General features: G+C 38.1%; 1 protein-coding gene across 1 annotated transcript; it reads right to left on the bottom strand.

The window, feature by feature from the left end:
* Positions 1–5075: 5075 nt before the first annotated feature.
* LOC131432346 (uncharacterized) lies at positions 5076–9204 on the bottom strand. Its single transcript, XM_058598562.1, has 2 exons — positions 8283–9204; positions 5076–5347 (listed from the first exon to the last, which is right to left on the bottom strand). The coding sequence occupies exons 1-2, from the start codon at positions 9031–9033 to the stop codon at positions 5292–5294; spliced, it is 807 nt and encodes a 268-aa protein (XP_058454545.1). The 5' UTR covers positions 9034–9204; the 3' UTR covers positions 5076–5291.
* Between the last annotated feature and the right edge of the window lie 2646 nt (positions 9205–11850).

Genomic DNA, 11850 nt, shown 5'->3' with positions numbered 1-11850 from the left:
CTCCAGTCGTGTGGGACAATATTACCCGTGAGGAACTTGTTGAATAAATTCAGCAAGCGCCTTTTGGCGGGGTCAGGCAGATTTTTCAACAAGTTGAATTTTATTCTGTCTAATCCCGGGGCTTTATTGTTACATGACAAAAGTGCAAGTGAGAGCTCTACCATCGAAAACGGTGATTCGTTTGTATTTGGTGTCGCGGCGCGGGTGATCTTCTGTTCCGGAACAGAGTCTGGGCATACTTTTTTAGCGAAATCGAATATCCAGCGGTTGGAGTATTCCTCGCTTTCATTCGTGGTGTTATGATTGCGCATTCGTCGGGCTGTGTTCCAAAGAGTGCTCATAGATGTTTCTTTCGTTAAGCCGTCTATAAACCGACGCCAGTAACCGTGTTTCTTGGCTCTAATCAAGTTCTTAGTTTTAACGTCTAACGCCGCGTAATTCCGGTAATTATCAGGTGTTCCATTTTTTCTGAATTTTTTATACGCGGAGGCTCTCTCCGCGTTTAAATTTGTGCACTCTTTGTCCCACCACGGGTTGGGAGGACGGATGTTAGTTTTCGCGCCGGGTACACGTTTCGTCTGAGCTTGAATCGCAGTATCGAGAATCAAGCCAGCCAAAAACGTGTACTCTTCCTCCGGAGGAAGTTGTTGAGTTCTTTCAAGTTTCTCAGATATCGAGGTCGCATAGCTATTCCAATCAATATTTCGTGTGAGGTCATACGAAACATTGATTGTCTTCGATGGTTTTAAGCCGCTGGTGATTGATATTACGATCGGTAGATGATCACTACCGTGGGGATCAGGAATTACCTCCCACGTGCAATCCAACCGTAGCGATGTCGAGCAAAGGGATAAATCCAGCGCACTTGGTCTTGCTGGTGGTGCAGGAATCCGTGTCATTTCTCCCGTATTCAAGATTGTCATATTGAAGTTGTCGCAAATATCATGGATCATAGCTGATCTGTTATCGTCGTTAAGACAGCCCCATCCCGTACCGTGTGAGTTAAAGTCTCCTAAAACCAACGTCGGTGCGGGAAGGAGCTCTATGATATTACTGAGCCACCGATGCCCAACCAAGGCTCTAGGGGGAATGTAGATGGAAGCAATACAAAGGTCCTTACCTTTGATTGTAACATGACATGCGACAACTTCAATACCTGGTATCGAGGGGAGGTTAATTCGATAAAAAGAATAGCACTTTTTGATCCCTAAAAGTACTCCTCCATAGGGATCATCTCGATCCAGGCGAATAATGTTAAAATCGTGGAAGTTTAAGGATATTTCAGAAGTTAGCCAAGTTTCGCACAATGCAAATGCGTCACATTTCAGATTATTTACTAGAAATTTAAAAGAATCTATTTTTGGGATGATACTTCTGCAATTCCACTGTAAAACAGTGATTAGATCCGTGACCTCGGTGGATGATTTAGCCATCGAAGGATACAATCGCTGAGAGAAGGGGCCAATTTGCAGTCAACTGCTTCAAATATGTTTTTACTGTTGGCATGAAAGCAATTAAAATGCTTCTAAGAGGGTCTGAAATATTGAAAGTTGTAAAAATCCAGTCCACAACATCAGAGAACTTGATAAGTCCAGCACCTAGTTGGTTCTCTGGTAGATTTTCTGGGACGCTTGGGGATTTTGTAGTCCCGGGAAGTCGTGGGAATTCCATCTCGGAATTGAGTTTTCCGAGACCAGGAGCTTTTTGCTTCGGTGTTGTGTCCCGATTCCCGTTAGCTGTAACTTTTCGAAGCCCTTCGGAAGACACCTTCGAACCCTTACTAGGTAGCTTATGAGAGGATTTATTCATTCTTTTCCTACAGCTATGAGGGACCGCCGAAGATGGACCTTCCAAAGGGTCGTCAGAATCGCTCTCGTCAGTTGACAAGCAGGCATATGGGTTCGTTGTCTGTTTAGGAGGGGTGGCACTTTTAAGCATCTCTGCGAAAGAACGCTTGGAGTACTCCTTTAGGGAACGCTTCATTCGATCACCTCGCAGTTTGTAAGCGTGACAATCAGAGAGGTCATGCGGACCCTCCTTACAGTAGAGACACTTTTCAGCATCCTTACCGCAAGAGCCGTCCGCATGAGCTTCCCCACAGTTAGCACAACGTGGCTTATTGCTGCAATGGGTAGCTGTATGCCCCAGTTTTTTGCAATTAGTACAGTTCATTACTCGGGGTACGAATAGGCGAACAGGCAAACGAACCCGGTCCAAGAGGATGTAGTTGGGCAAAGCAGAACCGGCGAAGGTCACACGATAAGAGTCTGATTGGGGATAGGACTTTGTTCCATCCCCGGCGATCGATACTGAATGCAATCGCTTGCAATCCAGTATCTTGACATTCTTAAGTGAGGGGTCTTTAAAACAACCCGCCCCGTACTTAAGAACGTCCTCGCAAGTCAAACTCGAATCGGTGACCACACCGTCGATTTCTACTTCGCGAGCTGGCACGTAGACGCGGTACTCCCGCGTAAAAGGATCATTTTGAACGAGCTCATTAGCCTGTTTTGAACTGGTAAACAGGACCCTGAGCTTGTCTGGACGTATCTTATCAAAACTTTTTATAGTATTGTATCGCGAGGACAGGTCCCGCGATATTTTTAAAATATTTAATTTTTTTTCTTTCGATTTGGTCCGGAAATAGACCGCATAAGGACCGGCCGGTAGTGCGAGCCCATCCGGATAGCTCTTTATGCGAGACTTTTTATAGTCAAGGGAAGTCTCCATTTGATCATCGGGAACGGGGGGGTCAGAATTTAGACTAGACATGTTGCGGAGCTACCTCCGCACAGAATTAAGTGAATCGGGGAGAAATAGAACAGTCGAATGCAGGAAGGAAAAAAAAACTAAATAATGATACTTAACTTAAATCCAACGGGGGCCACCAAGGCCTAGCCCTCGTCGATCGGCGTATCGCCGCTGCGATGGTGTGCAAAAAACCTCCGAGAGGAAAAAGCACACTCTTTTTTAATCCGCACAGTGATATCACGTACACCGCTGGGCCTGTTTTGATCGATCGAACAATCACCGGCTAACGGTACTGTTTCGATCGTCCGCTCACAACAATACACTGCTTCAGTATATAATGTGCATAAAACCTCTCACAGGAAAAAGCACTATTGTCTATTACACAATAGCGATCTAGTTTTGATCGTCCGGTCACTTTATCACACACGGCACTGGATTTCAACGCTTTCGCAGTAAACACAAAGCACGTCCGTTCACTCGGAAGGTTGAAACGGCAATGATTGACGCATTTCATTGGTACAGCTTAATGCTTACCAGTTGCAACAAACCATTTGTCCCTGGCATTAGCACAACCTTGCAGTATGTCGATTTAAAATGAAAAATTACTATATTAAAAAAATTCTTTATAATTTCGCCACTGCAACCTTCATCAGTATATTATTTCTAAGTCTGTTGGAAGAAACAGTACTTTTTGGGTCATGCAGTAAAGTTCCTATGATGATGAACTGAGAGAGAGTTGGCATCACTGGGCGTGCGGTGTCCTGGTGCTGCTCTCAAAAAAGTATAATTTTAATGTGTTGTTTGATACGTATAGTTAAAAATTTGGTTGAAATAGTTATTTTGAGTGATAGTGCAGGCGTGGTAAGTGTGTGTTTAGTGGTGAGAGTCCTTTTTATTGAGTGTTGATTCGCAAAAACTGAAAGTGCTCAAGTGGCGAAGTTAACCTGTTAACCGATCGAAGCGCCGTCTGCATGTCATTGTCGGTGTTGTCGGATTTCTATTGGCATATTGTCGCAAAACTGAAATGTAGAGGCGCTGCTTGTTTAGAGATGATACTTTCAGCAAGAGCTGTCAAATCGGTAGGAAAATTTCTAATTACTCCACCTTTTCAACGATTTATTATGAAAACGGGCAAATTCATTTGAAAAATCATAGTAAAAGTTGAGGAAAAAGTTTTTACTCTGAGGTGGTAATGTTGATCTTAGTTCATTGTGCGAAATCTACCGTTTATTCAGAATCGAGCATTAAACTTGGTTTGATACCATTTTTCAAATGCCTGAAAATATCAAATAAAGTATCCAAAATAAATAGTACTCGATCGCTATACATTCTAGTACTCGAGAAATCAACATTACACTGGTTTCTGTTTAGTAAAATGTTGATCCGAAAAAACCTAACCTTACTCAATTTCACACATTTCTGAAGATTTTCCATGTTTAATCGTAGTTTACACTAAAAAAATAGTAGTAATCACTTTGAAATCGTTTTTCTTCTACTCTGAGTGTACATTTATTGCTAATATCTATTTGTACTATAGAATAAACGATAAAAATGTTGCAAATCACTACTGCCGATATGAAAATTTCCGAAAGAATCCTCCTTTTCTTGGTTCCATTTTTCATTGGCAGGTGTCGCTACCGGTAAATCAGCTTTGCGACAATGTGCCAATGGAATGTGTGAAAGTTTACAAGTCGATCGTGTCATTCGGACTGAGGGTCTAGGGTTGGTCTGCAGCGGATCCATTCGCGAGTGTTTTTATTTTATTCTTTCAGTGGTCGTGTTTCATCTTGCGTTGCTGACAACAGAGCGAGCAGGAGAGAGGGGATACTGGTGAGATCGTTCCTTGGAGATGTTTTATATTTTTCTTACTTATTATATTTCTTCTTTTAGTATTTCCTTAATAATACTTACTTCCAGGTATAAAAGAGATAAGTTCAAGGACTCAACTCAAATGAAGAAAAGCGAACCGTTGATTCTATAGAACTTTCGGAGCACAGGAAAAAGCAACTAACCAGATTGAGGATTCAAAAACAAGTGGCGGTCCAGCCGTCTGTTTAATTATACTTCAGATAAACAGTGTTCCCAGTTTTCTAACTTTCTAACCTTTTTCGATCGTATATACGCAAAAGGGCGTATATTACAGCTCTTCCCCTTATCATTTAACTTGATTTCCTATCAAATCCTATATTATTTACTTCTGATACAATTCAAATTCGACAATCAGGTTATCCTGACTAAACTTAAATAAAACATATTCGATATTCTTATATCAGAACCGAAGATAATCAAATTATTTGTATATGAAATCCATGTCCACCTTTGCGGATCGTTTTCTTCTTGACCGTCTAGGTTCCATTTCCGACAATTCCATCGGATCCAATATCGAAGGAAATTTTCTCTTTCTGCTTTTCCTTTTTAACTCATGCTCTGCAAAACCTTTGAAATCTCCTTCTTCATCGTTGCTCTTATTTAGTCCAACACGGTCCTCCCCCTTGGGTAGCATGTATTTAGATAATACATTTGGCCTTCTATGTAATACTTCAATAGCCCTCAGCTGAGCGCGGTGTGCCATAGTTGGCACGCTTCCAATCGTAACCTGAAATGTATTTTTAGAGAAACGTCTTAGAAAAGTTGCTTTCAACCAACGCATATGGTAATGAGGATTATGGTTTTTGTACCACACCTCATCACCTTCGATCAGGTTATCCAAAGGATCGGTAGTCTCCTTTCCCCTAAGAGGGGGAGTATCAATAGATGACTTTTCATCAGTAGGTGCTTTTGGTGTGGCCAATTGCCTTTTAAAATGGCATTTTGGATTAAGTAAGTCTATAAGTGTTTTAGGTTTATACGATAAAACTTTTTCTGATGGAAATTTCTCATCATTCGTCAAGCAACTATTTCTATATGTAAACAAAAATAAATTAATTTGGTCCTCTAGACTCACTTCTTTTAATTCTGGCTCCATTAGGAACTTTTTTAAAACCTCTTTCGCAGTTCTAACAAATCTTTCTGCCTGTCCATTGCTCGAAGGATGGTATGGCGGACTTTTAAACACTTTAATACCTTGTCTTTCTAAAAAGTTTATGAAATTGTGAGAACTAAAAGGAGGACCCCCATCTGATACTATCACGTCTGGTAACCCAAATCTGGCAAATAGGGCTACCAGCTTTTTCAGAACTTTTCCTGTGTCAGTGCCGTTCCTCATATAATCTATTTCCAGCCATTTAGAAAAACTATCTACCATAAGTAAAAACGTCCGATGCTCAAAATGAAAAAAATCAATATGAATCCTGCTAAATGGTCTAGTAGTAGGAATCCATTTGGATTCCGTTTTCGGGTTTGGTGTTATTGCCATACTATTACATTCATGACAAGTTCTAACGAAACGTTCTTTATCTGCATTTATGCCATACCAGTAAACAGAGCGCCTCGCCAAATGTTTCATCTTTACCATACCGGCGTGGTTGGCATGTAGAAGTTTTAAAATTACGCTGAGCATTTTTTGTGGTATAACGACTCTGTTCTGGTATAATAAACAGTCATCAACGATTTCTAAATCATGTTGATTCGAATAAACATTAATAAGCTGCTTATCTATTCTTTTTGGCCAGCCAGTCCTCATATATGTAATTATTTTCTGTAGAAATTCATCATTTTTTGTCATTTGACTAATTTGGTTGTAATCAATAGGTAACTCTTTTGTGAAATTAATGCTTCTTACACACTCAATATCATACCCCTCTGGAATTCCTTGTTCCAATGGAAATCTAGAGCAGAAATCTGCATTTCCCATTTTGGCAGATGGTCTGTATTGTATATCGAAATTATATATAGAAAGTTCTAAAATATATCGTTGTAGCCTAGTAACAAGAAGAGAGTTTTTACCCTCTTTTCCAAAAATGCCAACTAAAGGTTTATGATCAGTGTATACTTGAAACTTCTGCCCATATAAATATTTATGAAATTTTTTTATAGTAGAGACCAGGGCTAGAGCCTCTAAATGCAGAATTGGATATTTTTTTTGAGCTGAATTGAGAGAAAAAGAAGTAAAACATATTGGTTTTTCAACTTCATCTATAATATGCGCAATAACGCCGCCTAGACCATATCCTGAAGCATCAGACACAATGACTATCGGTTTTTTTGGATCATAAAATTCTAAGAAATTTGTATCAACTAAGGAATTTTTACTTTCCTGAAATGCTTTATCGCAGTTCGCGTCCCATTCAAATTTAGTTCCGTTTTTCAGTAGATTGTATAGATAATAAAGCTTTGAAGATAAGTTTGGGATAAATTTGTTGTAATAGTTTAAAAGTCCTAGAAAGGATTTCAGTTCAGAGATGTTTTTCGGTACCTTTGCTTCAGTTATTGTAGAAATTTTACTTGGACATGGCAACAACCCATTTTCAGTTAAAATATGACCCAAATATGGCAACGTTGTAACAAAGAATTTGCATTTTTGCCAGTTAACTTTTATATTTGCTGTCGACAATCTGTCCAAAACCAGCTCTAGTTTATTTTTGCAATCTTGCAATCAGGTTTACCTGAGATTAGAACATCATCCAAATAGCAGAACACATGTTCTATTCCTTGTAAAATGCTATCCATAACCTGCTGAAAAATGGATGCGCTGGATGAGGCCCCTTGTGGTAGCCTATTATAAGTATATAATCCTTTGATTGTATTTATGACCATAAATTTTCTAGATTTTTCTGATAAGGACAATTGAGTATAGGCTCCCTCTAGGTCTAAGGCGCAAAATACTCTGCACCCCGCCAAACCAGCGAACAGATCTTGAGCTACCGGTAAAGGGTAAGCATTAGATACCAACAGTTTATTGATAGATACTCTACAGTCTATCACTAATCTGATGTCATTATTCTTTTTCATAACAATAACGATCGGAGATGCCCATTCACTTGTTTTGATCGGTGTAATGACTTTTTATTTCTCTAATTTTGTTAAATAATCTACTACTTTATCCCTCAAACGGTATGGGACACTATAAGCTTTCTTGAAAATCGGTTGTTTGCTCTTTAGCACCAGATCCGCTTCATATCCTACAATCGGTGACGAAAAATCTTTAATGAACACTTTAGAATATTTTTGCTTTAAATCCCCTATCAAATTCATATCCTAAAACCCGTTTATATTATTGACTTGAGAAATGGTAAAATAATTTCTCCAATTATTAAAAAATATATCCAAACTGTCTCGTCCAAGTAGCGGAATAAAATTATTGTTACAGTCCAAAATTATCAAGGACACGTTTGCCTTTTTATCATTAATTTTGGCTGTAACCTTTACCTCTCCTAAGATTTTAAGTTTATCCCCATTCACAACTAATAATTGTTTATCTGATTTTTTCAATGGAATAGTGAAATTTGTTTCAAATTGGTGTTTCCCCATTACAGTAACTGAAGAGCCGCAATCAACTTCCATTTGGATAGCCTTATCTTCTAGGATCACATTTAATAGACATGGGTTATTAATTTTATTTATGGACGACACCAACATACAAAACATATCACCTTTATCATCATCGCTTTCGACGTCATCTGCTTTCATCCTGTTAAACATCTCGCTTAAGTTCCGATCCGTGCTTGTTCCAGGCTTGTCCGAGTCCACGAACTTTACTGTATCTCGGTGTAAATTCTTTAGTCTAAAGCACTTCTTTCTTATATGGCCCTTCTTACCGCAAAAATCACAAATAAATTGAGAGTAATCTTTTCTAAATTTATCCTGTTGGCCTTGCCATTCGGCTGGCTTTGATTCATATTTATTTCCAATGTAATTATGATTGTATCGACTATAAGGCTTGAAACCAAGTCTACTCCTAACAGAACCCTTGGATGGACCTGCTTGATTGGCCCTAGCTGCATCCAAAGTATCTGCTAGTTTCCTGAATGCTGCCCCATAATGAGGTTTCACTGTGTTAATTAGATCAAAACTCTCAGTTTTTTTTTCAATCCCTAAGGATTTGGCGTTACACTTGGCCATTTCCCACGTCATAATAATTTTCTCCGTGGCCTCAGCACTCAATTCTTCGTCTTCATTGAGAATTTTCTCTTGAAGACTGGTATCCCTTATTCCCGAAATAATACGATCTCGGATCGCTTGATCCTTAAATGTACCAAAAGAGCAAAATTCAGCCTGTAACTTAACAGACAGAACATAATCTTCGAGTGATTCGTCCGGTTGCTGGACTCGATTAGAAAATTTTAATCGTTGAACCAAACTAGATGGTTTCTTGTCAAATCTACTCTTAAGTTTCTTAACCATATCATCATACGATACGTCATTTAAATTTCCAACCGGATATTGCAGCTTCAGTTCTGCGTAAACGAGTGGACCCGCTAGGGTTATAAAATGAGCTTTTTTTAAATTCACATCTATATTGTTCGCTAAGAAACAAAACTCAAGCCTGTCAATCCAATCTCCAAAAGAAGCACCCTTTCGGTAAGGCTCTATTGAAGATGCCATAGATAATTGTGCCATATTTCTAATATATTTGAGACGAAAGGTAAAACAATTCCCAATAATAAGTACCCAATTATTTAATTGAAAATAATAAATTGATAAGATAAAAAAATCAATTGAACGACTCACCCGACTATCAGATTCTTACTGCTTTTAGTTTATAGCATTTACTACAGCAGCCGTGGAGATTCCGCACCGTCTTTGCTATTTAATGCCCTCTGCATCAACTGGCTCTCTATTCAATAGGTGACGTCAAACTCGCTGTTTCCACCTTCTAATTAAAATTGCTTCCTTGAAATTCTGTATCGCCTTATTCAAGCCTTTGCCTTCTAAAACCTTTGATGATAAATTTCAGCCGCTTCCGACACAATTCCTATTTACGAAGTGTCTCACGACACTACTGCAATCACCTGAATGTGTGAAATACAAATTATAATTAAAACTTTTGTTACTACATAAATGAAGAAAAAAAATCAGAAAACAATGGAACTATTTGTTCCCAGACAATACCAAAAAAAAATTCTTTATTATATCTTAATTCAAAGAGAACTGACGCTCTCGCACAAAATGGCGTATTTCACCACACTTGTTAGCCTCAAACCGCAATTTTTTCAATTTTATCACCTTTCGGATATGGATACACGTTCCGCAAATTACTGGGAACGATGCTCAACCAAGAATCTACTTACGATCAACATCCGTCAAATATTTTTCTTTTATCCTCGTCGCCACTTTAGTATTTCCTTAATAATACTTACTTCCAGGTATAAAAGAGATAAGTTCAAGGACTCAACTCAAATGAAGAAAAGCGAACCGTTGATTCTATGGAACTTTCGGAGCACAGGAAAAAGCAACTAACCAGATTGAGGATTCAAAAACAAGTGGCGGTCCAGCCGTCTGTTTAATTATACTTCAGATAAACAGTGTTCCCAGTTTTCTAACTTTCTAACCTTTTTCGATCGTATATACGCAAAAGGGCGTATATTACACTTCTGAGTATCGAAAATCAGGTTTTGTTGAGATCATATTGTTCACCAAAACATATCCGGATCTCTTTCCCTCCCTACTAACAAATCTCCTATCCCGTGATGCTCGTGGAGATACAGTGGTACTCGCGGTCTCTAGAAACAACGAGTATCGGACTAGCATTCGTTCCTTTCCCTCAGTAGTACAGCCTTTGGTCGTAGCCAGCGTTTAATAAAAGGTAGGAGTGAGTGGGTATGTACAGTGAAAATGATTTGCTTCTTCCAAGCATCATTTTCTTGGTTCATTGTACATTTCCACTCATTCGATCAATCACTACGGGCGATCTACTTCAGCTCAGCTCATGCAGTAAAGTTCCTATAATGATGAACTGCTAGAAGGACCCAAACCAGAGGTGGAAATAAGCCCATTTTGCGCAGGAAAATCTGAGTAAATATTTCCGAATGTGAATCAGAAAACCGAACACCGTGAATTAAAAAATTGGGTAACAAAACTAAAATGACGATTAGTTTTTCAATTGTGGGAACTGTATATTACACAGAGTAGCAGCAGACCTCACAATATAACATTCATACAATTTGTTAAAAATTTTAAACCCTACATTTTTTGGCAGTTGTTTTCTTGGCGTACGGCACAATTGTTAATAATTAGGTTTTCGAAAGCGGAGAAAAATATCTGTAACTATTCAATCATTACATAAAAATTTAGAATTAAATATAGTAATCACGTTAGTAATTTTAATTATATTAAACTATTTTTTAAATCTGAAAATATCAATGATTGAAGTAATTTTCCACACTTATGAATTTTGATTCTGAAAAATATTTTATTAGGCATATATTATTCGTCAAGATAAAGATATCTGAATTCTATACAATTAGATTAAAATGAAAGGTTCGTCATCAATATCCAGCAAACAAATAATCTTTTAGATCTCAAACAGCATGTAGGTTAAATAGTGAACTGTAAGCGCATACGTGTAATTAATACAGCAAACTAATTTGAATCTATTATACTATGTTCACACTATCAGAAAAAAACATGTTTTCACGAAAGTAATATAAAGTTAAAACCGAGCTGTTTACACTTGAATTACGTTATACGCATGACATACTGTTTGTTTTTGAAATTGATTACACACTTAAAAAATGTTACATCTTTATATATGCACATAAAAGGAGCGTCGCGATTTACTTACATTCACAATACAAAGCATTTAAAGATAAGTCATATCATGAACTTCACAGTTGTTTTAGCTGAAACTCACATCGATACAGACGCAAGATTTATGTTTACATGTTAGTAGATGTAATATTGTGTCATCACCGAAGAAATTACGGCATACTTGAATTTACGTCAAGCGTAAATTTCATTTTTTCTAAGAGTGTAGTAACAACATGTAAACATGTCTATGTCACAGAAATTAAGAACTTGTGCTGCGTTTTCTTTATTAATCAACGATTCAGTGCTCCACCTTTCCTGCTGTTTGATCCGTGATCTGGTGCGAAAAAGAGTAACGTACATTGGCAACAATTGAAACATACACGGAACGACCGAAATTAGCTCTGCGCCTAATTCGTATTACTGTTTTTGAATTAGTTGATTTTAACAACAAAATTTCCAAAATAACTATAA

Source organism: Malaya genurostris, chromosome 2 (assembly GCF_030247185.1).
Source record: "Malaya genurostris strain Urasoe2022 chromosome 2, Malgen_1.1, whole genome shotgun sequence".
NCBI lineage: Eukaryota > Metazoa > Arthropoda > Insecta > Diptera > Culicidae > Malaya > Malaya genurostris.
This window is presented reverse-complemented; position numbering and strand designations above follow the sequence as displayed.

Excerpts from the sequence above, each read along its gene's own strand:
- LOC131432346 (XM_058598562.1), bottom strand. The coding sequence starts at position 9,033 with ATGGTTAAGAAACTTAAGAGTAGATTTGACAAGAAACCATCTAGTTTG. Across the intron at positions 5,348-8,282 it reads CGAAAGCGATGATGATAAAG|GTTACGATTGGAAGCGTGCC; the intron begins GTGATATGTTTT and ends AATACATTTCAG.